General features: G+C 37.2%; 1 protein-coding gene across 2 annotated transcripts in view; it reads right to left on the bottom strand.

Annotated features, from left to right (window-relative positions):
- Positions 1-1,481: 1,481 nt before the first annotated feature.
- Positions 1,482-25,998, bottom strand: part of LOC127633043 (solute carrier family 41 member 1-like) — a 40,542-nt gene continuing 16,025 nt past the window's right edge. For both annotated transcript variants that reach the window (XM_052111909.1, XM_052111910.1), the window contains 9 exons: positions 25,051-25,158; positions 17,591-17,662; positions 17,120-17,264; positions 15,628-15,774; positions 10,477-10,624; positions 10,219-10,298; positions 9,015-9,149; positions 8,672-8,826; positions 1,482-5,939 (listed from right to left, as the gene is read on the bottom strand). In XM_052111909.1, coding sequence (XP_051967869.1) covers positions 5,754-5,939; positions 8,672-8,826; positions 9,015-9,149; positions 10,219-10,298; positions 10,477-10,624; positions 15,628-15,774; positions 17,120-17,264; positions 17,591-17,662; positions 25,051-25,158 — 1,176 coding nt within the window. In that variant the 3' untranslated portion in view covers positions 1,482-5,753. The remainder of the gene's footprint in view (positions 5,940-8,671; positions 8,827-9,014; positions 9,150-10,218; positions 10,299-10,476; positions 10,625-15,627; positions 15,775-17,119; positions 17,265-17,590; positions 17,663-25,050; positions 25,159-25,998) is intronic.

The following is a 25,998-nucleotide window of genomic DNA, read 5'->3' as shown; positions in this document are numbered from 1 at the left end:
CTTTAAAGGCTTTGGTCAAGAGGCTATTAATTCTCACCTCTATCAGTGTGCCAACATCATCATTTTCCAATGAATGGATCATAGAGCTGCCATAGACTCTCATGGCAGAGGAAGCTAAGAAAAACACTAAGGGCCTTAAGTCCCCATATGTTTAAAAGATCAAATTTAACATCAATGAGACATAATATATTAACTGTCTAAACATGAGGAATTCACAGTAGAGTAACTTCTAAAAGTAAATAATACTTAGTTATATTCATAATATGCTATTATTTCAGGAGCGTTTTCAGGACAGTTTTTTCATTGTCCTCTCATTTATCCTTGATGACAGTGGCAAATTCTACGGCAATAGACAAGCAAAAGGCAGTGGTATGAAATATAATCTTTTATTTCCAGCAATTTACAGGTACCTCTGGTTAAGTCTCTTTGACAGTGTAAGATTGAAGAAGCTGTGGCAAAATTGTTGGGGTAGGGTTGTAAAACATGGGAAAAACGATGTACATGCAGTGGAACACATCAGATAATCAGGCAGCTACAATTTCTAGCAGGACAGTCTGTAACTTTCTTTGGATATTTTTTTCCACTTCTTCTAGTTGGTCATAAAGGGGCTCAATTTAACTAAACGAAGGTTAAATGTTCTTTTAGGATGTTCAAATATCATCCATTTTAATCTGGTCTAAATATAAATTATGTGGAAATATCTGACAAATTAGACAACCCACAAGCAAACAATCCTATTTTTATAATCCCTCATCTGGGGTTTTCAGTGGTGTTGCTTTGAATAACTTTACCACCGATACATTTGCCCTACGAGAATACAGCAGACGGTATAATTAAATCAAATGAATACAGTATGAAAATCAACTCAGTTAATTAATAAAGCTCAAAAGAAGAAACCACTAATCAGAATTTCTATAAAGTCTATGCGGCAAGCCTTGCTTCTGAGTGGTTAAGGCATATTAAGCTCAAATTCACTGAACCAGGTTTGAGTGTGAGGTTGTGCTGGAACTTAGGCACCAAACTTGTATATATTTGTTAAAGTTTACCAAAGAAAAATAATTACTGATAAACAGACAGTAAACAACTCTAGTGGTCCAATGCAAAAAAAACAAACAAACAAAAAAAACACACTGAACAAAATAAAACAATAAACAACTTATTTATAGAATAAATATATTATGTACAAATAGCTTTGTCACATCTATAGAAATAAATAAAACAAAGCCTCCCATCCCCTGAAGAAATATTCTAGAGAGCTGTCATTATACAATGGCAGCACCAGTTCAGTTGCACAGTAATATTCAGGATGTTTGAATGAATAATTAAGAACATTTCTATGCACACAACACACAGAACTTTGCACAAGTGCGACCTCTTGTGGCAATTTATGACATTAAAGTACATCTTGTGCACAGTGATCGTCTGTATAATGAAATTAAACATGCCTGTCAGAATGGATATGACACTAAATCTCCCAAAAAAGAGAAACCAAAAAAAAAAAAAAAAAAAAAAAAAATACAAATACAAAATAAAAGGTCATTTCAGACAGTTTTTGAAAGGAACAAACAAGGATTTGTCTTTACAGTAAAAATAAAGTTAAATTTAATTCAAACAATTGCATTTTTAATGCTACGTGCCAAGCGCAATCCATTTTGCTGGCCCCGTATACAATATCAGTCTAACGATGATGTGCACTAATTGGTGAATACCAACCAAAGGAGCATTTTTTCTATTCAGCTCTTTAACAATGGGAGGCTAACATGACACAAACACATTGAACATAACTAGAGGTAATTTGCTTTTATAAGGCCTGCCAAGTTTTTAAAAGAACCATATTAGCGTACTTGCAGCTTCTATTTTTAATGGCCATCTATACTAACAAAGTACAGATTAGCTGTTAGTTATTCTGTTAGCCATTCCAAGTGTTTCAGACGGGCATTAATGTCATAGAAACATTCAAACGCAATCAACTCTGCCCTCTCCTGGTATGAAAGGAAAACATTTAGGGCTTTTATTCCAGCTTTGTTTCAAAATCACATTCTGAGGGAGTTTAAAACAGCATTTCTGCAACTAGCATGTAGCATGCAGTGGTACAGTGGTATAAACGTCAAAATAGCCCTTTTGCTAAAAAGCATTTTTGCATAATTAGTAAATTCTTCATTCTTGATTAAAAAAAAAAAAAGCTTTTAAAGCATTGTTTCATGTTTCTAGAGCCAGTGCTTTTTGTTCCAAGTAACTCAGGCCTGTTTCACAACGCATACGTAAGCTAGCCCGCAAGTGGTGCATATGTATATTGGTAAAGAAATGCACTCTAAACCTATTTATTTACAGATTATTTGCAATATAGGCTTTAATAAAGCAACATAAAGAAGTATGGAGTAAATTACTCACCATTTGAAAACAGACATCTGTCAGGCTTGATGCAAGTTACACATGCAACGACATTGCTTATGAGAGCGGTGTGAAAAGTTTACCAATCGTAGGGATGTTCTCCCTGGAATAACCTTCGAAGTCTTGCTTAAGGTTATGATGGCAAGAAGGCCTCAGTAACGTTTTATTTCATAAACTATCCTTTTAACTGTCCCAGTATTTTGAGTCCACAAAAGATTTTTTTGAGATTTAACAAACGCAAACTTCAAAATAACAGCCTGAGAAGCTTACAACTACCATGCTGACATAGAAGGCTTCAGAAAAACTTGTGCATACATGACAGAAATGTACCTATGCATTGATGCAGTGTCTGTTATTTTATCCTTTAGGAGGTGAGTGCAAACAACTCAATAATGTTTCTTTTACGCAACTTGAGGATTTTAGGTATTTATAAAAACCAGTGAAGCACTTACAGAGGTTTTGGTTATTATTTCTGTCTCTAACTGCAAGCAATTTTAGATGACAGGGCTGTAGGATTTCTACTGTACTCATCAAGAGAAACAAACATCTTGCAAGAAAGGTTATCCAAGTATATTCAGGTTACTCTGTGATGGCCAAGATTTATTTTTTTCTTTCTTTAGTAAATGGTGAAGTGTGTAATTTCTGTGGCATCAAAAGGAATTGGAAAAATAATGACCATTTTCAAACAGATTTCCTGGAACATTCTCCTTGTTTTCCAGTGGTTGTAATATTTGCTTGTTTTGGGGTGACAACACATCCTTCCCCTCTGAGGGTCCTTAAAAAAGTAAAACCGGGATTTTTATTTGCCTAAAATGCCCAGGATTGGCCTGTTTTCATATTGAAGTGCTCTCTGGATTCATACATGGATACATGTCATATCCTACATTATGTGTTCGTTTGCCATTTGAACCTAGCATATCAGTTTAATTTCAACCAGCTTTGCTTGTCTCCCTCAATCTCAACACCCACTGTGTGTGTGATAGAGTGAGAGAATGTGTGCTCTTATTCAAGGGACCTCGAGAAAAAAGATACAAAAATTAAAAAGATGAAAACATAAAATAAGTAATTCTGAATAAAAACTTGGATGCAATAAATATGTCTGATAATGTCTGCTTGTATCTTACCTCATGTTTCAGTGAACTTAATTACATTATGCTGATCTGTTTGCCACTGAAGTTTGTTAGAGGTAGACTGTTTGATATACCTGTACATAACTCACTCTGGATTTCAAGTAACCGGAAATATTCCTGACTTTAAATAAATAATTACATGTGTGGGACTTTTGCATTGTAGGGATGTACAGGCAGATTTCCGGTGATTGAATGACTAATGTTTACTCACTGAAATGAGATGATTTTATATTAAGCCAATAGGCACAATGGAATGTTTGAGCAAATCAACATGGCGGCACAGTGGCTGCTGTTATGACGCTATCAGTAATACAGTTCTATGTTAAAAATCAATGGTTAATGCACTTTCTCTTAACATCCATTAATCCCTTAAATGGCTGCAATCAATGTTATATTACATTTCAGAATGCTGCTTTCTGCAAAACCCTGAATAAGTATTTTTTTAAATGCATGAAAACGTGGTCAAAGTGTTGACAGAATGAAAATATTTATTGAATGAAAGATAAAGAAGCCCAGGGAAGTCAAATGATGTCCACATGGCAAACCCTTACAAAAACTAACTGCAGTTTTTTAACTGTAGTAAAAGTGTGGTAATTTAGACGCAGTATTCCTGCAGTTTCCAGTACTGCAGTAAAAGGGTGTTCATTTGAACACATTATTCCTGCAGCTTTCTGTACTGCAGTAAAAGTGTGGTAATTTGGACAAAGTATTCCTGCAGTTTCCAGTACAGCAGTAAAAGTGTGGTAATTTGGATGCAGTATTCCTGCAGTTTCCAGTACTGCAGTAAAAGTGTGGTAATTTGGACACATTATTTCTGCAGTCACCAGTACTGCAGTAAAAGTGTGGTAATTTGGACGCAGTATTCCTGCAGTCTCCAGTACTGCAGTAAAAGTGTGGTAATTTGGACACATTATTCCTGCAGTCACCAGTACTGCAGTAAAAGTGTGGTAATTTGGACGCAATATTCCTGCAGTCTCCAGTACTGCAGTAAAAGTGTGGTAATTTGGACACATTATTCCTGCAGCTTTCTGTACTGCAGTAAAAGTGTGGTAATTTGGACACATTATTCCTGCAGCTTTCTGTACTGCAGTAAAAGTGTGGTCATTTGGATGCAGTATTCCTGCAGTTTCCAGTACTGCAGTAAAAGTGTGGTAATTTGGACGCAGCATCCCTGATGTTTCCAGTACTGCAGTAAAAGTGTGGTAATTTGGACGCAGCATCCCTGATGTTTCCAGTACTGCAGTAAAAGTGTGGTTATTTGAACTCAGTATTCCTTCGGATTTCTGTACTGCAGTAAAAGTGTGGTAATTTGGACGCAGCATTCCTGCATTTTCCAGTACTGCAGTAAAAGTGTGGTAATTTGGACGCAGCATTCCTGCATTTTCCAGTACTGCAGTAAAAGTGTGATAATTTGGATGCAGTATTCCTGCAGTTTTCAGTACTACAGTAATACTGTGTCCAATTGATCACACTTGTACTAAAGTTAAAAAACTGCAGTTATGTTTTGTAAGGGAACTAACAGGAGCTATGCTTCTCCACAGGTTAAGAGCTGTTGTTCCAACCACACAAATTTGCGATGTTGTTTGTGAATGTTTGTTGGAACTACAGTTTAGGGTAACACCAAATCGTTGAACTATGTTGGTAACGATGGAACTTACGACCATAGTTGACTAACAATGCTTTTGGGAAATGCACTCATGGTCAGGATGCTCAAACAAACAGAGCAATGATTTGAAAGCTCTTCAGAGCCTTTTTGGGGAAAAATTGCTTAATTTTGGCTGTCATTTTATTTATGTTAATTATTTTATTGTTGGAAAAATTACACACATCACTTTTAACAAAGGTTTTAAGTGCTGCCCTAAAAACACATTCTTCACATTTTCATTTATACCACTAAACCATTTTATAGCACTTGGTGATTAAGCTTTTTGTTTTCTTTTTTTTTTTCTGGAAAACTTCAAGTTTAGGTTGATCTCGTCTTTACATGCAGCCAACGCGACTGGCCATAAAACGGAACGAACATCCCCATTGAAAAATAATGAGGATTCTTGTTCTCCTAGTAACTAAACAACAATGTAATTACATCTCAATACTAAAGCAGTAATCTCTTAAGTCATCAATAGAATAATGGTAGCCCATTGTGGCCATAGTAATATAGATATTATTTCTCTGTATCTTTATAAATAAAGACTTTTGTGTTTCATGGACAGAGTCAAAGGGAAGCAGTGTGGATCAGTCACCCACATCTCCATCTCGATCTCCAATTAACCACAGGACGTGGAAACACAGAGCCAGGAAGCCCGTCCCCAGTAGGTCTCCCAGGGCCGTCAAGTAGGGGATGGAGAAGTTGTCTGGGTCCATCCCTCGACGCCACATCCAGTTAACCATCCAGTCTGCCAGGTACAGCAGAATGATTACCTAGAAGAAGAGCAAGAGAGAGAATGTGTCAATGTGGCATTATTCCTGCAGGCAATGCAAGAAACTTGGAGGGAGATGACATTTAAACTGGTAGCAACATAAGAGTTAAAATAAACACAATAACAAACAACTATGACAAGTGGTTAAATCTACAAAAACAGTAGCTACATTTGAACAAAAACTGTCATGAAAATTCAGGGTCATATTTCACTGTATACAGTGTTTTTATATATATATATATATATGTTCAAGCAATATCACACAAGCAAGAGTGCGATATGGTCCTACATCAGCACTGCTGTGATTAGGCCGCAGGCTCAGTGCCATAAGCAATCAGAGCAGTGCTGATTTAGGGCCATATAGCACGATTGCGAGTGTGATATTGCTTATATACTACATTTCAATGAACAAGTAAATTTAAAAAAATTAGGAAAAACTGAGTATGGTCCTAAAAACACATTTGTGCATGGAACTACTTTCTTACGCTACGGATCAGAATCTGCCTTTGCTGGTTAAAACCAAATGATGTGTTCAAGCCTTCATTAGTAATTCAAAAATGTCACTTCAGAAATAGTATCACAGCTTGTGCTGTTTCTACCAAGTTATTGGATAAACAAGGATGGATGAGTGTGTGTGTGTGTGTGTATGTGTGTGTGTATGTGTGTGCGTGAGAGAGAGAGAGAGAGAGAGAGAGAGTGTGAGAGACGGAGCGTGTGAGATCACCTGTTGCCACACCCAAGCAGAGATGCTGTCAGCTTTCTGAAAGTCAGATTTCTCAGTGGAAAAATAGCCGTCCAAGAGGGGGTATTTTTCCCTATTTTGCAGTAGCCGGTGTGCAAGAATCATTCACTATAGAAACCGTAATCTTCTCCGCCATTTTGAATAGTAGTTTCGAATGTGGAATCTCTAGTAAGAGGTATCGCCTTTTGTAATTAATCAGTCTACTGTGTCTTTCAGCTGTGATAAGCCTTAATGCTGAATTTGTTAGTTTAAACTGTTTAAAGCTATTTTCTAGCTTTAGTAGCGTAGTAGTAATTCAAGCGATCACGGAGCACAATTGTATGTTAACACTGACTGACGCGGATTCACTTCACGTCATCTAACTGGCTCATATTACACACAAAAATTATCTTTTGCCACAACCTGCTAGCGAACATATGTAATGTAAAAAAAAAGATAGCGCTCTGAACATGTAAGAGACGCACAAACAATAGCTCTTAACATATATGCACTGCTCTTACACTTTAGTTTAGAACAGCACTCGGGTGAAGCGTCGGAGTCCTGATGATGTGAGACCTTTTTTTTTTTTATGTGGCATGGAGTGTAGATTGATGTGAAAAAAATATATATTTCAAAGTAATTTTAGCATAAGGCTATAACATAACAAAATGTGAAACAAAAATGTACGGTGTGTGTGTGTGGGTGGGTGGGTTAGATGAGAGCAAAAGAGAGAGAGAGAGAGAAAGGTAGGGAGCCCAAGAATGCTTTCAATTACAATTTAAATACATTTTAGCTATTATAGACAATGTTTGTCATTCTTATCCGATGTACTTAACCAATGTCTTTATTTTATTTGGTTACTTTATTGTTGTCACCTGCACAGCTCTTTGAAATAACTGAAATAATGTGGCAAAGTGATATGGAACTGTCATGTGGTCAAGAACTGGAACTACTTCATAGCTGTGCATATATTTGAAAAATAATTGCACACATTAGAACCTCCGTCAACCAATCAGAATCAAGCATTCAACAGACCCATGGTATAATGATTATTAATATTATTATTAATATAAAATTAATATACCAAAAACACTTTATATAATGTTATATCGGACTGTCAATCAATTAAAAAATTTTATCAAATGAATTACATTTGCAGATTAATTAAATTAATTAATTAAACATCAATATTTGCAGAGAAAGGCCCTTAAATAAAAATAATTCAATATATAATGATTAAATTACTATATCTAAATAATCATAAATATAATATATATCTATGATAAGTAAAATGACAATTAAAATATGTTACATTATTGTGGCAAACAAGTAAATCATTTATTAGACAATACAAAAAGTGGCTTTCGAAGGCAATATTTTTGTATATTTTCATATATTGAACATAAGCCTATCATTTCAATATAGTATTAATCAGAGGTAGACTTGAGAGATGTTCTCACCACACACGTTCTTACATTCTGTCAGGTGGACACTTTATGTGCGTCTCACAGTGGTTGTGTTGTGTTTCACTGGTTTTCAGTGTCTCAAGCCATAAATGCTGTGTTTTGTAAGACACTGTGTCAAGTTATATTTAGTTCAAAACTTAAAAAACACATCTCAAAACCACTGCACTCTGCTCTGTTTAGCCGTTTTTTATCAGCTGTCAGTTTGTTGTTTGTATAGTTGCGTGTTGCACTCATTGCCCCATGCTGACTTACACCTGCAACAACATGAAGCACCTCACGCTTGAACTGCTCTGTTGGTAGGGAACAGGATCAGCGCTAGCTAAAGGCAGAACACTGTGCACTGGGTCCCGACAGAATTATTGTCATTACTGTACTACAGTAATGAGAATAAGATTTTTTTCATATCGCAGCACAAATTATATATTTTTTTGCAATAAGGTAATGAGAATTTGGGTTTAATTAAAAAATTCTTTGTAAGATACACATTTTCATTTTATTAGGTCACAAAACTTATTGAGCTGTAACAAGATAGATACTCAGCTATACCTGAAGCAGAGCTGCAGCTAGGTAAAATGCAATGAAGACATAGGTGAGAGTGGTGTGTCCACCCTGCCCCTGCATAGAATTAATGGTGTACAGGAAGACCAGGTGACCAGGAGCGACCAATAGGAAGAGCACTCTCGCAGAGCGTGAGTTGACACCTGATTAGAGATAAAATGAATATGTCATTCCGGTGAGTCAGAGTATTGTTGTAGAACCATGATCAAAGTCACAGAGACACAATACAGGCAAATACACCACTATCAATATTTAATATCATCTTTGCCAATAAAAGTGCATAGGTGTGTTCAAGGTGTGTTTACTCTGAGTGCTATTTCCTTTCACTCACCTGACCCGAAGAACGTGCTCCAGGGTGTGGGACATTTTTGTGGAGCTGGGTTTGGCTCTGCTATGGGCAGTGCGTTCATATGCAGGTAGGTGGAGATTCGACTGGCTTGTACCGCCACCAAATTCCCTCCCACACCTGAAGCAGGGCAAAACAAACACAGATAGTACACAATGATCATCAGGGTCAAAACTGGCCTTGTGACTCTGGTATCAAAGTGTTGGCTAGGGCTTGGCTATATTGCTAATGTCTTAAAAGTGTAATTTTTAATTTTTCAATCAGAGGAACCATCATTTCAACCAACGGTCATTGTTGGCAAGTAGATTCAAAATGTTTAATGCATGTAAAAGACAATAAAAATCAAGTTAAAAACAACCAAAATTACAATAATTATTTTAACTGCAATATTAACATACATTTATTTTTTATTTAAAAGCATGTTCAAATGCCACACAAGAATGATTTGAACATTTTGGGGTACTGACACAAAAGAATAGTTGAATCAAGTGTTTTGAATTGATTCATTGAAAAATGGACATTTTGAATTTTCTGAAAATAAATTGAATTTACCAATGCAATTATTTCTTAAGTTTAAATCTAGGTTGCTATTAACCAAGAAAAGCATCTCTAATTGCTACTAATGTTTAAATCAGAGACACTAAAACTTAGCAACTCTAGCTGCATTTTTATGGCTAATGTTCAATCTTAGATGCAGTTAACTTAGCAACACCATTTTTGCTTCTAAAGTTTAAATCTGAGACACTATTAACCTAACAACACTAATGGCATTTTTGCATCTCAGATTTAAACTTTAGTTGTAAAAATGCAGCTAGAGTTATTAGCAAGTCTAGCAGCATTTTTACGACAAAAGTTTAAATCTGAGATTAACTTAGCAACTCTAATGCCATTTTTGCTATTAAAGTTTAAATTTGAGACACTACTAATTAGCAACTAGATTTTTGCTACTAAAGTTTAAATCTGATATGCTATAAAACAACTTTGTCTTAATGCTCCGGTAAGCCGTGAGGAAGAATCCTGAAACTGTTAGTTCATGTTAACTAATGTAGTAAACTTATGTTAATGAATACAATCTTATTGTTAAGTGTTTTCTGAATATTTGGATATATTGGCCACCCCTATTGTGGGCTAGTTTAAACAACCAACGGAAACATTGGATCATGTGATGCAATGTCATAAGTAAACTCACCGTTGATTACGGGAGTGAATACCGCCATTCCAGCAAAGTTGGGGTTGGATACAGTCTTATCCAGAATGAGGCCTCCAACACTATTTCAAGACCACACAGAAGATACATATTACAGTGATACAGATGTTCTACTTTAAACAACACAAAGACATCACAGTTATGTTTTAAAAACAAATTGCTGATGATTGACAGATTGCAGTCAACCACAACTCAATATTACATTCATCATTGAAAAACAGTATATGGGGTTTGTCCTACCTGCTGATTGCCATGGCGATAATGACAGGCTCCCAACCCGAATAGAGCACTTCCCTGGTGGAAGGTATCCGCCGTGCAATTAGTACCCAGATGGGCGTCAGGGCAACGAAGAAGGCAAACACCATTGGGCTGGCATAATCGTTGAATTCTGTCAGAAAAGCAGTCAAAAGTCTGCTTAATTGAATAAGCTTTCATTTAGCCTGATCCAGCTATGTTTACTCTATACACTTCAACATTCTTGAGGAGCAACTGTTTCTCAACATTATTTTGGGTGTAATTTTGCACCCACATTCTGGTGGAATTGGCCAATATGAAAGCTTGGTTCACTGACTATTTTCACTTCTGGCAATGGCAAATGTTTATATCCAAAGCATTTGGACATTTGAAGATTGATAATACATGATCAAGAACACAAACATGCAATTATTCTTTCCCGTAAAGGTTTCCATGTGCTAACTCTCACTAGTGTCACCACAAAAACTCAAAACAACCATAGATGCATTCCTATGAACATTCATTGCAACGCATAATCAAAGAGAACATATTTTTTCAAGATTGTCTCTTTACAAGCCATATCACATTAAAAGATTTGAGCTTGCAGACTTGTGGCATTTGCTTTCGAAGGTGTCCCATATCATTTCATGATTCTGAAAAAAAAACAGCCTTTGGCAAAGCCCAGTGGTGCAGACTTCAGAGCAGACTACTACCCAATGCAGCATTATTAGTCACGGTACTGAAATAGTCGGCATAAATACCAGTGAAATCCCTGATTGTCGATACCAATTTCAAAACCACAGCAAAATGCCTATTGTTATATGCTATTTAGAAAATATTTTAATTTAAAAAGTTAAATGTTGCCACAAAAAATAATTTCAACTCTTTAAAAAAAAAAAAAGTCGCACAAATCGAAATGACAGTGAGGAACTTACAGAACAATGGAAGTGAATGGGGCCACATTTTTGAAGAGTTTAAAGGCAAGCTTATAATTTTGTAAAATCACTTAAATATAATCTGTTAAAACCTGTATATTATTTGAGCTGTAATTTTTTTTAAATAAGTTTATTTAAAATTGTTTTGGCCCAAAGTATACTTTGGTAAAACGCGAACGATGAGTGTACAAGACCCGTGACGCAAATCTCATCATCAGCAGAGTGCGTGAGCACTGAACGTACGCAGCCCAATTTTTGTAACCGCACGTCATTGAACTCACAGAACGTGCATGCATCTGGAATTATTTGCATGAATTAGTAGATCCATAAGGTGGCAATACTCACATTTCAGCTGTTATTGTCACAAAGAAATGCTAGACGAAGATGTAATCGCCGGTAAATAACAAGAGACGAGGATAAAAACAACAACAGTTGTTTGCGTGCATCGTCAAATGGAGTATACTTTGACAGGCTCGTGTTTGACTGTACGCAGATGCTGACCGTTCACGTCAAAATATACTTTGTGCTTTAGGGTTAATGCTACCTATGGAGCACCTATTCCAATTCAGAGTAATTAGTAACCTCAGTGAGTCTGGTTGGGAATTCCTCCACAGAAATCGCGAGCCAGAGAGCTGGGGCGGAAGAACATCCAGGGAGCAGGAATTTGAGGACTCACTTAGGAGTAACAGCGCATGTGTTTGCCTCAGTGGAGGGGAAAGGCACTAGCGCAAGCGGTATACCTGTCAGTTGTCTGACTCAACCTGGATATTGTAGAATCTCGCAAAGGTACTGGGTGTTGCCCAGCCCGGTGCTCTGCAGATGTCTGCTAGAGAGGTCCAGAGGTCTGGGCGCGGGTGCCAGAGGGTGCCCCATCCCTGGGAAAGAAATTAATTTCTTGAGGTGTGGTTATGAGCAGTGCCCTGACCCGAGGAACCGATCAAGTAGTGGTGAGTGGGGACGGAAGTTTCCAGTCCAGCCTCGTGCTCACGGCGGCCCGGGAAAGCATAGCGGACATCCGTGCGTTAGCATCAGACGCCGCTATAACGCTCTACGATGCAGCAGCGATGTCGTCATCCAATTCCGGGTGCTCAAGGGAGAATGCTGGCTGGCCGTGAGGCGATCGCCAGCTGGAAATGCGCCATAAGATCCAACAGCAGTGCTTCTTGCCAGTAGATGTGAGTGGAACAGTGGTGAACTCTCAACTTGCTGTTGCAACACAACCACTCGGCTCCGAAGAAACAATCTGACTGATAAACACACGCCTGCTTCCCTTTATACCCGTATGTCCGGAACATGCAAATTCTGTCTGCTGATTTAACATTGGCCTTTTCTCAAGTTCAGAAGTACACGAGGCTCCCAAGTAAGACCACTTGTGTCACTTCATTCGACACAACGCCGAGTGAGTGACAGAAGGGGAACTGTTTGCCAGTGGGGTAAGAAAAATAAACTTAATTCAAAGGGAAAACAAGTTTATTTTTCTTACTCCATTGGCAGATTGTTTTATTTGTTTTGTTTAAGTCTAAAGTTCACTTCATTTTGTCAGATTGCTCTTAAAACAAGTCATAATATCTTATGCCATTTTGCTTGACAAGTAAACAAATCATGTTTTAAGAATGTTTTAATAATTTTACAGGAAACAAGACAAAAATTTATACATTTTTTGCAGTGTATTAAAGCATATGGTACAACAGTTGTCTTGGAGAACAGGTGCATGTAAAGTGAGGTCCAAAAGTCTGAGACCACACTGAAAATCTGGGACTCAAAATTGTATTTAAACCTGGAATTAAACAGAAAGTTTAGCAGACATGACATGCAGTAAAATTAATAAGAAATATTTAAGATTCAGCACTATTTCCAGGTCATTTATCAAACAAGCAAATTTGTGACACTGACTATGTTAACTCTCTTAAATAAAATGCCAGATTTCTTTGCTTCTATTAAAATACACAAGATGATCTTTTTATATTGATGATATAGTTTGTTATGAAAATGTGTATTACATTGGAGAATTGCAAGAGCATTTTCACTTGTGGTCTCAGATTTTTGGATTCCATTGTATGTAAAAGGACAGCTTTGAAAGAGTTATGTAAGAAAATGTATGATACTCTATGTTTGAGTCAAACGTTGACACTCCTAAATGCTGTCCTAGGTCTGAAATGTTTTCTTCTCCCTGGGACATTTAGGTAAATTAAACAGTTATAACCACGGGGGAGAGTTTAGGGTTTCTAACTAAGAAACAGAAAAGAACCACAGTAAAAAGCTAGGTGGGTGAACGGAAGTTTTAGCATGAGCAATAAGGTTTTGGCTTGGTGGGTTAAAATAGGTTATGGGCAGTTTGATTGTCTACAGTGATTGTGATAATAAACAGTCTTCAAGTGGGTTTACTGCAGTTAACCTGTGAAAAGTGATGGTAGTTTCTAACAGAACTGGAGGAAATCTAGGCAGAAGCCACTGTAGCAAGAACATATTATGGATGTGTCAGTACACATTCACATAGGCCTATGGCATAGGGCATTTCTGTGTCAACTTAAACAGAGGTCCCTGGCTCAAAGTTGTTTTTGATAAATAAAATGTACCATTGATTAATATCTACAGAGTAATCCATTATTTTGTAGGGGTGGGTCAAAATGACAATTTGTTTTCGAGCAAAAATACAGGTTAAAAAAGACCTTAGAAAGGTGGCAGAACGTCACTATTTTATGTTTACACAAAGAGGGTTAGGTCTATTAACAAAATTAGATGGCCTGAGCAAGTTACATAATATGCCAATAGTTTGGGTCAAACAATTGGAATGTGCACCTTTTTGTGTTGGTTTTTCAAAGTTGGATAGCCTACAACTCCAGAAGAGATCTTAATATCCTTTAAGATTCTAGTTCAAAACAAACTTTCCCTATATAAGGCCCTATATTTTTAAATCCCAGTGATATGGGGCTATCAATGTGGTTCCATCTGAAAATTGTTAAATTTGGCCAATTTTCAATGGTATGAAGCTAGTTTTTGATTTTCAGAAATGTACCTCTGTACAGCTTTGGAATGCATCATTAGGGGTCCAAACCCCAAAATACCTGAAACTCTACTGTATTTGTACTGATTTTAATATTTCTTTTTCAGCCTGAAAATGTCTGGGTGTCAGAGACAGTATATCGTAGAGATCCCAAACTTGGTTGAATGGTCCCAAATCCCCCACTATTCAGTTGCATACACAAATATCCATCCAATGCAGGTACCGCTTTAATTAGCACATTTATAAGTTTGCTTATAACCCTTATTGGCCTAGAATGAAAATTATCACAATTTTGAGCCGGGGAAATGAAATGTATTTAATTTGACAAATAGTTAACAAATAATGTCATTAAGTTGAATGATATCTATGATATTTTAAGATGCAGAAATTATTATACTTAAGTATTGTTATATCTTAGAGAAAAAAGGGCAAGTTTTTTGATACAGAAGGTGACATGAAGTTTCTCAGTCCCTAAGGTTACATTACTAAAATTAGTAAAAATAATTATTTAGTAGACAAGTCAGCACAATAGTGGATTCCCATCCACAAAAAAACATCTTAAAGTTAAGCATGCTCTATTTTGACTTTATTTTCCAAGTATTAAAATGGTTAATATTGGTTTTAATTTAAGCTTTGGTTTACACAGCATCTCATAACTTTCTGTACCATCAGTATATTACTCACTTTCTGGCATCTTCATTTGGAAACTTCTTTGAACTCAACATGTCCCAAGTATAAAATAATTATTTTCTAGGTCACTTATTTCATAAGGTACATGCTTTTGAAATTTGAACTGCTGGTGGTGCTACAGAGGTTTAGAGAACCTCAAATTTGCAAAATATATAGTCAGACAGACCCCTACCAATGTGACAAATTTCACAACTTTATACCATACATTTCTACAGGCTGCTATAGACTCCCATGGGAGTGGATGCAAAATTATAACAAAACCAGCAGAGACAATAGTTGCCAATGAACCTTCATTGCTTAGCCCTCAAAACAGTCAATGATGCATACTTTCTCAAGGGCACCAAATAAATAGTTCACCGATCACCCATTACAGGGTTTTAAACTATAACCTTTGGAGTATTGGCCTAGATATTTAATGACTAAGCTAGATACCTTCCCTAACACTTCCATAAAATGGATTGACAGTAGATATCTGAATGTTCTCATGTATCTGAATATCTGAGCCAAAGATTTGAAACATCCACTCACCAAGTTCTTTATACAGGCCTGTACTAATGCCAGCCAACAGGGCAAGGGTGATCAGGTCACCCAGGCTGGCAGCGATGGGTGTAGCCACGTTGTCTGGGTTGATGCCAACCTTCCTGGATGCAATGATAACCCCAATCATGATAAGACCTGGGTTGAAGAGGAAAGGACATATTTGCAGCGTTAGTGTTGAAATGGTAGAATTAACACAGGAGATTGTGTTAGTCCCAAACAATACAGCTTTTTATACCTCCTGTTTGAACAATATATTTCCACTAAAGTGTTGAAATGGGACCTGGAAGCCGCTTTGTCTTTTCAGGTTTAGAAAATAACATTAGCCTATTAGTTGGTATTCATCTCAGTTAGCACATTGTAAACAGTAGTGTGAAAAAGATTTTGATTAGCCTACGTCCTTAATCTGACTGATTGTCAATGGTTTTTTTTGTTTTTTGTTTTTTGTTTTCATAGTAAAAATACATTATTGCATTGACATTTTGGGGCTACCTAAAAAAAAGGAAGGTACTTTCACAACATTTTCTCAACATTTTATTTTGGTATAAAAAAAAATAAAACAAATTGGGCCCCACTTTATATTAGCTACTATATACTTTCATTAAAACACACAAACAATAAAATGTATTTATTGTGTAACTACATGTTGTTCTGGAAAATTCCCACAAGGTTCACACTTGCTGCTACTGAGGTTGAGGTACGGGTAGGTTTAGGGGTAAGAGTTAATGGTAAGGGATGGGGTACGGTTAGGTTTGGGGTAAGGTTAACAGTATAACTACTGATTTGGTTTTCATTATTTAAATACAAATCATATAGATATTTTGAGGCTACATTACATACAATATACCAGGAAGATATTTTCACAATATTTTCTTTTGGTTGCATAAAATATAACTGTTCTTAAAGATGCGGTTTGGTCTTTTATGCATGCACATTGGACATATGTAAACTGTACGTTAAGAACACATGCAGACTAATCCGTTTTTATTTGAAAACACTGTTTTCAGTTGCCTAACATCATAATTATCCAAAGTATGCAGTAACAGAACGCAGGTGTCACTAGATAAGTTTTTGAAACAATTTAGTTCTTATTAGACGCTGAAAAAAAAAGAAAGGCGAGATGAGGCACAGCGGTCAAAGATGTCCATCTAGTGCAAACCCGGGCGAAACAAGACAGCTTATCGGGTCCCATCGGCCGCAGGTCGGGTTTCAGTCCTCTATTGCATGTGTAGAATAACCAAATAGCTTTTTTGATAGCTGTTTTGGTATTCAAATAGAGGCACTTCTATTTGTCAGAATGTCGACTATTTGTGCATATCGCTAGCATAAACTAGCAAAATTAATGCATTTTCAAAACATATTATTGTGGATGTGGCCTAAATCATAACTTCAGCCAAAATGCAATATGAAAATAGTTTGCACATGCTATGTGGACGTTACTTTGTTAATTGTGATGCAGGGGTAGAATACCCAAACCTCTCACCTAGCAGGAAAGAAGCGATGAATGCTGTGGCCACGCTGCTAGCGCAGAGCAGGATGGCATGACCAATCTTAAAATTGCCCTCTGGAATCCAGCCAAAAATGACTGCGGCGATGGAAGCCAGGAAGCCGACCACAGTGGCCTGAACCTGAAAACAAGAGGGTCACTATGAACTCAGACATCACCCAACCCTTCTAAATATCAAACTCTTCCATTCTGTTTCTGTCAAGTTTACTTTGTTCTCTTTCATCATTAGTGCACACATGCCGTTATGGTGCTTCAGGGTCATTTCCGAGAAAAAGGTCACACAATCGTTATTGGGCTTCAGGGTCATTTCCGAGAAAAAGGTCACACATCATTTTTGAATTAATTCCACCGTGCCATCCGAAAAAGACAAAGCTTGCACAATAAGAGACTCAATTAAAAAAGGATACAATACAAAAAGAGGATTGATATTTTTAGAAGGTCTCCAACCTGAATTAGTGCGAGGTTTCCCATGATCATTTTCCCCATGTCCTTGGCTGTATCCATATGTCCAATATTAGCCTGGTGAGAGGGGGGCAGAGAACACAGGAAGTCCAAGTTACAAATGTTCCCATTATAGCTTAACTACTGCACACTTTTCTCTGAGTAAGAAAGCACTGGTCTGACTTAAGTGTTTTTAATGACTGCAATCAGACATGATTTTAAAAAGTCAACCTGAAGACAGCATGAAATAAAAATTCACCCTATTAACTTTCTTAATAAATTACCTGTGCACAATTCATCAGTGCATGTTATTGTAAATAATAAAACAATTGTTTTCATATTTCTCTGTATTTTTATTCTAATGTAATGACCTTATGTAATAGGAAATGAGAACATATATTAACATTGAAAGAATTACACACATCAGCTTGGCGAAATCATAACAAAGAATAGTGCTGATTGAAGAACATCATGAAGCAGTAATCTCTCCATGAGCAAAAAACTATGAAAAAATTCAATGCAGGCCATAGGGTGGATATCTATGTATTTTGCTGGTAGTCAGAATATCCTGTACTGGAACAAACAGTGGTCAGTTCACAAGACAAAAAAGGGTTTGATGACTGGACTGATGCATCTCATCCTCCTCTCTCTACTTATCTCATCCCTCTCAGTACACACACTAATGTTGAGTGCTTATAGCCCTACACAGGGACTCTTTGCCATGGTTGAGGCCTGGCCTGACCTGGACCCACTCAGCTGTGCCCGACACTACCTACCTATAATCAACAGAATCTTTTCCTTAGACCACTAATTACAATAATTAAAAAAAACCAGAAGACAACTAGCATTTTTGAGTTATGGGTCGCCTATGGAATTTCCAATGTATTTTTATAATGGCATTTTAGAACAGATCCACACAAATATGTTTTTGTTTGAAAACTCATACATTTTGCTCCGTTTATGCCTCTCATCCATACTAGAATGGTGTTTTCCTGCACCGAAAACACCATTCTAGTATGGTGTTTCAGAGACACTATAGCGAAAGTTTCAGAGACACTCTCCATTACCCCATACTTTGGAAAATTATGTTGTTACAGGAAACAGAAAACTGAGCGTTCAAACAAAAAAGGATTAATGTGGATGTGGCCTTAGATTTATGAGTATGTAAATTACACAGTTATACCCCGAATGTAAATTTTTAAGACTGTGAGCCTGTATACATACACTGATACATACACTGATAATGCCTAAAAATCTGCTTATTTAAAAAATCTGACAAAGTAAGAAATCCATGAATAAAAATTTTAATAATTGTGTTATTCTCTGCTTTTGAAGTGAAATCATGAAAAGGCATGCACACAAAACATGCACATTGGATAAGCCGGTAATTAAGGACTACATCTATCATGAGCATGTGAGCAACTGTACATGTTGACAAAATAGACAACTGTTGTAGTCCTTATTTAGTGCCAGGTTTTCAACATACATTTTAGAGCAGAACATTTTCACTCGATGATCATGCACTACACGGACAGGTTTAGCCATTGCACACCCTCTCTTTGTTTACATTAGCGTCCGAGAATGGTGATGGGAAAATTTTGCTTAAACTACTTTATCTTTTCTTGACTCCACTGGGAGTGGAGTCAAGACTCCGCTTCTGTGGGACCTACGGCTTAAGCCTAGGTGAGCCTGCGCGTTAATGTGGCACTGGTAGGGTGACCATACATCCTCTTTTTCCCGGACATGTACACTTTTTCGGACCTTAAAAAAGCACCCGGCCGGGATTTCGAAATTTGCCACGATTTGGCTTTAGTTGCATTATGATGTGCATCTTTATTGTGAGTGCGTGCATATTTGCATTGCCTTAACCCCTCTTTGTAAGTCCTGCCTTCTCGCACAACATTTGGTCGATTATAAGATGCTTGCAGCAACGATTGACCAAATTCCTGCCTGTCCAACAGTTGCTTGACAGTAGCAGCAAATGACAGCTGATTGGAAATGCCAAAACGAAAGGGCAAATTTACAAATATTTGCACAAAGTATTCCCACACTTTCATCCAGGTTGAGATCCGTTGGAAGCAGAATGTATGACATGTAAAGCTGGCACTTATGGTGGTGAAGACTGGGTGGATGAATCTCAGTTGCCTTGTGTTTATGTTTTAGTGTGGCTACTTTCATATTTTGTTTCCAATTCACTGCATGACAAGCCATAATAATGAATGGAAAACTTGGACGAAGGATACCCTGGTGTGTGTGTGAAGGCAGAACTGGTCTTCCAGGTTCACCCTAAAATTGACATCACTGCTGAAAAGCTCAATTGGCTAGCAATAGCATGTAGCAAATCATTGTTAGCTGGTGCTCTTAGCTAAACATTAGGTTTTTAAACAATACAAAAGACTGACTGAGACTGCCACTTACTTCCAGGTATAAATTTTGAATTTAGAACTTCTCAAACGCATATTTTTTGGTACATCAGCCTTACACGCAATTGTGGAGGAACAAGTACTTTTCCTAAATGAGACAGGAAGTAAAATAGCCGAATACGTGCATAGAATGCATTTCACAGAGGTTGACAGACCAGCCGTTTTGTTTAGACATTCAGCCCACCTCTGTAGCCTTTCAGTGTTTCAAAAGAACTGTAGTACTTCTGAGCTTCCTGTGAACTCTGCCACTCAAATGCTTTAAATAAAAATTACACATTTTCAGAATGACAAAATAAATGTCATGGTTACTGATGTAACCTCCGTTCTCTGGTGGGACATTGTGTCGATGAGTTGACACTAGAGGTTCACTCTTAAATATCCCAGACATCTCTGATCTTTGAGAAAAGGCCAATTAGTATTGGCGTGTGGAATTTGCATGCCACTCCCCCGGACATACAGGTATAAAAGGAGTGCCGCTTGCAAACACAAACTCAGGTTTAACACTGAGGAGCTGAGCCAAAGACCCGGCCATTTCAGCAGTTGTTTCAGCGTTGTGGCAAGAGGGACACAAAATCTCGTTCCCTCCATCAGGGAACGGAGGTTACATCAGTAACCATGATGTTCCCTATCTGTCAGTCACTAGTTGTCCCAATGGAAAACGCCACAAGAGCTGAAGCGAGTTACGCAGACTGGCGGTGCGAGACGGGCAGAACTCTGTGTTCCTTGTAGCCAACGCAGCAAGCCGTCGTGCAACTACCCCAAACATTGGCCTTTTCTCAAAGATCAGAGATGTCTGGGCTCCCAAGAGTGAACCCCTAGTGTCAACTCATCGACACAACGTCGAATGAGTGACAGATAGGGAACTATTTAGAAGATTTCTGATTCAAATGTCAGTGGTGCTTGTCCTTGCAAAAGTCACAGCCACAATATTAGAGTACAGTTGGAGCTGTGGCAGGACATTGCTAAGAGGTAGTTAAGCTCTTCTGAGAAGATTTTAGCCTGTTGCTATGATGTTGCTTTTCAGGGTGGTTGCTAGGAACTTTCTAAGTGGTTGCTAGGGTAATCAGGGTGGTTACTAGGTCCTTACAAAAAGGTTACTAGCAGGGGTGGGCAATATAACCAAAAAGAGTCATTTTATTTCACGTTAATGGTACCTCACAATATAGATTTTTTTATTTCTAGAAAATCAAAAAATCTAAGTGTGGTAGGGGTGGGTGATACAAGCTGAACATTTACAGGTATATGCTAATATTGTTAAATTTTTTGGTTGGTAACAATATTTATAACAATATATCCCACTCACATTTTAATGGAAGTGATTCAAAAGCATCTGAAGCAAACCCTTCCATCACATATTTGTTTTGGATTTAGTCTAACATTGGATACTCAAAACCTTTTTGGTGACTAGATGTACTAGATATAAAAGAATGGTTGACAAATGTGTTATTTAATAATTCCTGATGTAATTTACTCAGTGCGAATGCTTCTCTCTCCATGTTTGCAGGAGAACAGATGCTGGTAGAAAAGCCGGCCATCTACCTCTTATCGTTTTCATACTTCTGTGTTTTCACGCCCCATTTCACCTCATCTCCACCAGTTTAGGTCCCGTCCCTGGGCGGGAGTAAGCTCCGCTCCCCTGCCGTCTTTGCCTCCAGCAGGATCTGACAGTTCAAGTACTAAACCGAAGGACAGGGCATACGCCAAATTATATCAGTATCGTTTTGTTTGTATTAAATCCAATTATCTCAAGTCTTTCTGATACAAATAACTTTAGATAAGGCTAGTAAGCGATCACACTAAAATCATGTTTACACAGAAAAAAAATAAAATAAATATATATATATAAAAATTTGAAATATTATCTATTTTAACATTTATGGACTGCTGTCAACTGAGCTTAAATTCTATTGAACCCAGAACATTCCTTTAATTTTTTCTTAAGAAGGCTTTTGTGAATCTGGCCACTGGTCCCTAGATTTGGCTTGGACCCCTCCTTCAATACAAGTCTATGGGATTTTCGTATGATTTGCCATGCACCAAGTAAAAATTACTAATCCAAACACTTAAAAATGTAGTAATGCAACTCTCCTCAACAACCTACAGGATTTGAGGTTCTGCATCATTCATGGCTAAAGCATGGCATTATGCCCGAAAGTTCAATATTTATGTTTAGAGGTTTGTTCAAATCCCTAAACCGAAGTTTGAGCATTATAAGCTCTCAATAAGTGTTCTTACATAACATTCTAGTCTGTTCTGTGTTCAAGGAGGAAAAAACAAAAGTTGCATTCTTTCTTTTTTCTTGCAATCTGATTTCTGTTTTGGCTCAAACTACAATGACAGCAAATTAGCAATACTACTCTATCACATATATCCTGCACATCTGGATAAGGAAAGAAAAAGACAGGAGAGGCCATAAGCAGGAAGGTAGTAGTCTATGTGTAAATAAAGTAAATACGTTTATGAGTGTGTATGTGCTGGCACAGGGCTCTGGGAGGAAAGAGCTCTTGGGTCAGTGCCAATTGCCTGCTGCTCATCGAGGTGACCCAACTCCGGTCACTGCGATACTGCCGCAGTGCAACCTGACTTGTGTAGCTCTCACACACACATCTTGAGGGGAAAAACCGAGCTGGCTCGGGACTGCAACTACTTCTAATGCTGATGTCAGGTTAACAGGCTGGGCATTACTGATAAGTTGGGGTCCAGTCCACAGTGATAAGCTCTATGCAGATCATTTTATGCAAAACAAGGCAGGGATCACGCACACAACACATTTGTAGGCCGATAAACCACACAATTCTTCAGTAGACATGGGAGAAACACCTGGAAATGTACAGTAGCTGGAGCCATGTAGCATTTCGTCTGGTTTTTTGTCAAAATTCGGAGCTAAGATAAAACTGAGTGTGGTAGATGATACAATGCTTTTGCATTGTGGAAATGTGATCCACACTCACATGACCGATAACGATTTCACAAACAAGCTGTCAAGGTGATGAAGGGTTTACAGGATTATAATATTTAATAGGATGAATAGCTAACACCCTGACTCACAAGTGACTTATCTGGAATAATTTATACAGGCAGTGAGTCACCTTCCAGTGATTGTAGAATGGCAAACAATGGCATCATTCTGAAATAAACTTGTTAATATTTTGGAATATTCAGACCCAAGCCCAATGAATTCTTTTAATCTATATATATCACAAAGAAATGACCCAAGTTCAGCCAGGAAACTCTATTGGGCTCAAGCTAACGTGACATGTTAAGCCATCAGTTTGCCTGGTTGGTTCATTCAAGTATCTTCAAGTAGCCAATAAGTTTGCATCTCTCTCTTTGCGTAACATTTAAATAGCTCAGTCTTGCGATAGCAGTTCACCGGCATTTTCCAAATTGGAAAACGCCTTCTTTGCAATGTAGTATGAACAGGAGACAATGGAGACATTGGAAAACAATGACTTATTTGTTGTTATGTGATGCAGTCATGTGATCCACCCAAAAACAATCAAGATGGCGGCCCATGTTTTTGGGGCGTTGTTGTGCCTGCTATCAACTTTGATAGTGGTGTTAAAAAGATAAATGTTACTTTACACAACTTTAACATTGCATTCCTTTAAAGGCGACGGTAAGTTTACTCGAAATTGTTGTCCGGCTGCGAAACAGCAGGATAACTGCGTTTTAGACCATACATGTAATGGAGAATTTTCGCAAGCACAGAAAGTGGATTCAAGCGTTTTTATACGTTTCAATGGGGACAAGCAACTTTCTGATAAAGGCAGTGTGGACGGAGAGCGTTTTGAAAATGAAAACAGTGTTTTCAGATTTATCTGGATTTATGTTGACGTAGCCTAGGTTGTTTTGAATGGTGTTTAGCTTGTTGCTGTGTTGTTGCTAGGGTGTTCTGGGTGGTTGTTTATTAGACCTAGTCAAAAGAGCCCATCCCCAAGCCAATATAATATTTTGGCCCCTAGAAATGGCTGGGGTCACTCCTTCCCCCTATGGGATTTTTTCACTCGTTTTATCATCTGCTAAAATAAAATTATAAGTCTGATTGCTTAGAAAGATGATAACATACTTCTACTCAACAAGCCACACGTGTCTGTAGAACGACTGAAACTGAATAGTTTTGAGCACTGGTATTGTAAGTGTGAACATCAATAACTGTGACAACTCCCTTATCAATAACTACTAATAGATAAACAAAATACAGTACAATTGCCATCAAATTACTGTATAAATCAACTAAAGGCTTGTTATCAAAAACACTCTAATCACTCTTATACTACTATTTTCCTTCAAATGTGTGTATAAGTGCCACTTTGGCACCAGGAGGAATGATGCTTCGTGATTCTAGCTGAGGTTACGTAAAACTCAAACACACCTTTCAAAGCTGTACAACGACAAAGCTAAAGCAAACATGAATCACCATCTAGACAAAAGAATGAAAGCGTCAATGAAGTTACATCATACACCTTTTCAATGAAGACTGTATTATCAAAGTTCAGAGTTCTGTATTTTAACATACCATACCAGTCACCAATAAATATGTTGCTGTACATAGACTTTTGTTTGATTAAGTTTATTACTCCTTTACAAGTTTTTCTTAGTTTTATTAAAATGCCATACTTTAATATAGGATTATTATGAAGAAGTAGAAGTAAAAAAAAGCATTTTTGAATGAAAAAGCTTAAACTGCTTTATCATAAATAAATGATTAAAGGTGATGTGTTTGATTTTTTTTATGTTTCCTGCCCCAGTTTCATGTACATAAATATTTACAAGTAAGTCATTCATAGGTTCACTACCTGAAGACTGTAAACAATGTGGCTCTCTCTAACACTTTAGTTTGAGTGACCCTACATAGACATATTGTCCCAACCAGTGCCGTAAGTTTGTGACAGGATCATATTTTTTTCAGACCAATGGAAGATTTGGGGAATGTTTGGAATTTTTTGCAATTCCATTTGGTGCCACTAATAATACCAAAAATTCACACATCATCCATCATGCTTCAATCCCATTTGTTCAGCATTGCACCATACAACTTACTGCGGTAGACAGTCTGGATGCAAGTGTCATCTCCAAGTTCCCTTTCAGGCCCAGAAGAGCAGGAACCAGGATAAAGAGTTCAGTCACCTCTGTAAACACTGTCCAATGCTGTTGAGAAAGTGATATAAATCAGTTACTGTACAACCCTTAAACTAAACAGTGACACGACACACATCCTAGACATGTTTTAAATTAGCCATGTTGGGACAGGTGCTAGGAACAGGGATTTTTTATTAGTGCCATTTGCTATCTGTTGCTTTTGATCATGAATTGCAATTTATTAGTCTTATCACTTGGAAAATGTATTCCTCAAGTCTAGATGACATTGGAATGGCTACGAGTGGCTGCAGCTTCAAAACAGAGAAAAATATCAATGTGATATTGCTCATACGGAGGAAAAATCACAAATTAAATCTCTTTAATATCTCAAATTTTTCTTGTAGACAGCAGTCTGATTAAATGGATAACAAATGGAAACTTTTGCTGAAGTTTCCTGCTCCTCAGATTTATCTCCTGTAAAAAAAAAATAACCCTAGTAATCTCACATGTGTCTCCTCTAAAGTTTCAGAAGACATATAAACAATTAAGGTAAAATTCAGAGATCGAGATATGAACTCAATTATTTCTCATCATATTCTTCCAAGATCAAAATTATCCAAGCTATAACCATATTAAATGTAAAGCTCTATAGTCTTACTATTTTCAGAAATGGTCTCATATAACTTTAGGACAAACAGCTGAGGCAAAGTTGAAACTTAAATGAAAAACTAACTGAGAACTCAATCAACCAACAGATGAATAAGCAACCTCTGAGCAATATCAATAAAAATATGCATTAATAAATCATATTTATTTCATGTTTAAAATGTCATTAAACGTAGCAATAAATTAGTACATGAATGCAATTTTTAATGGTGGTGACTCTCAAAACAACATATTTAATTTAAG

Source organism: Xyrauchen texanus, chromosome 39, assembly GCF_025860055.1.
Source record: "Xyrauchen texanus isolate HMW12.3.18 chromosome 39, RBS_HiC_50CHRs, whole genome shotgun sequence".
Taxonomy (NCBI): Eukaryota; Metazoa; Chordata; class Actinopteri; order Cypriniformes; family Catostomidae; genus Xyrauchen; species Xyrauchen texanus.
Note: the sequence above shows the minus strand (reverse complement) of the source record. Positions and strands in the feature narration are given on the sequence as shown.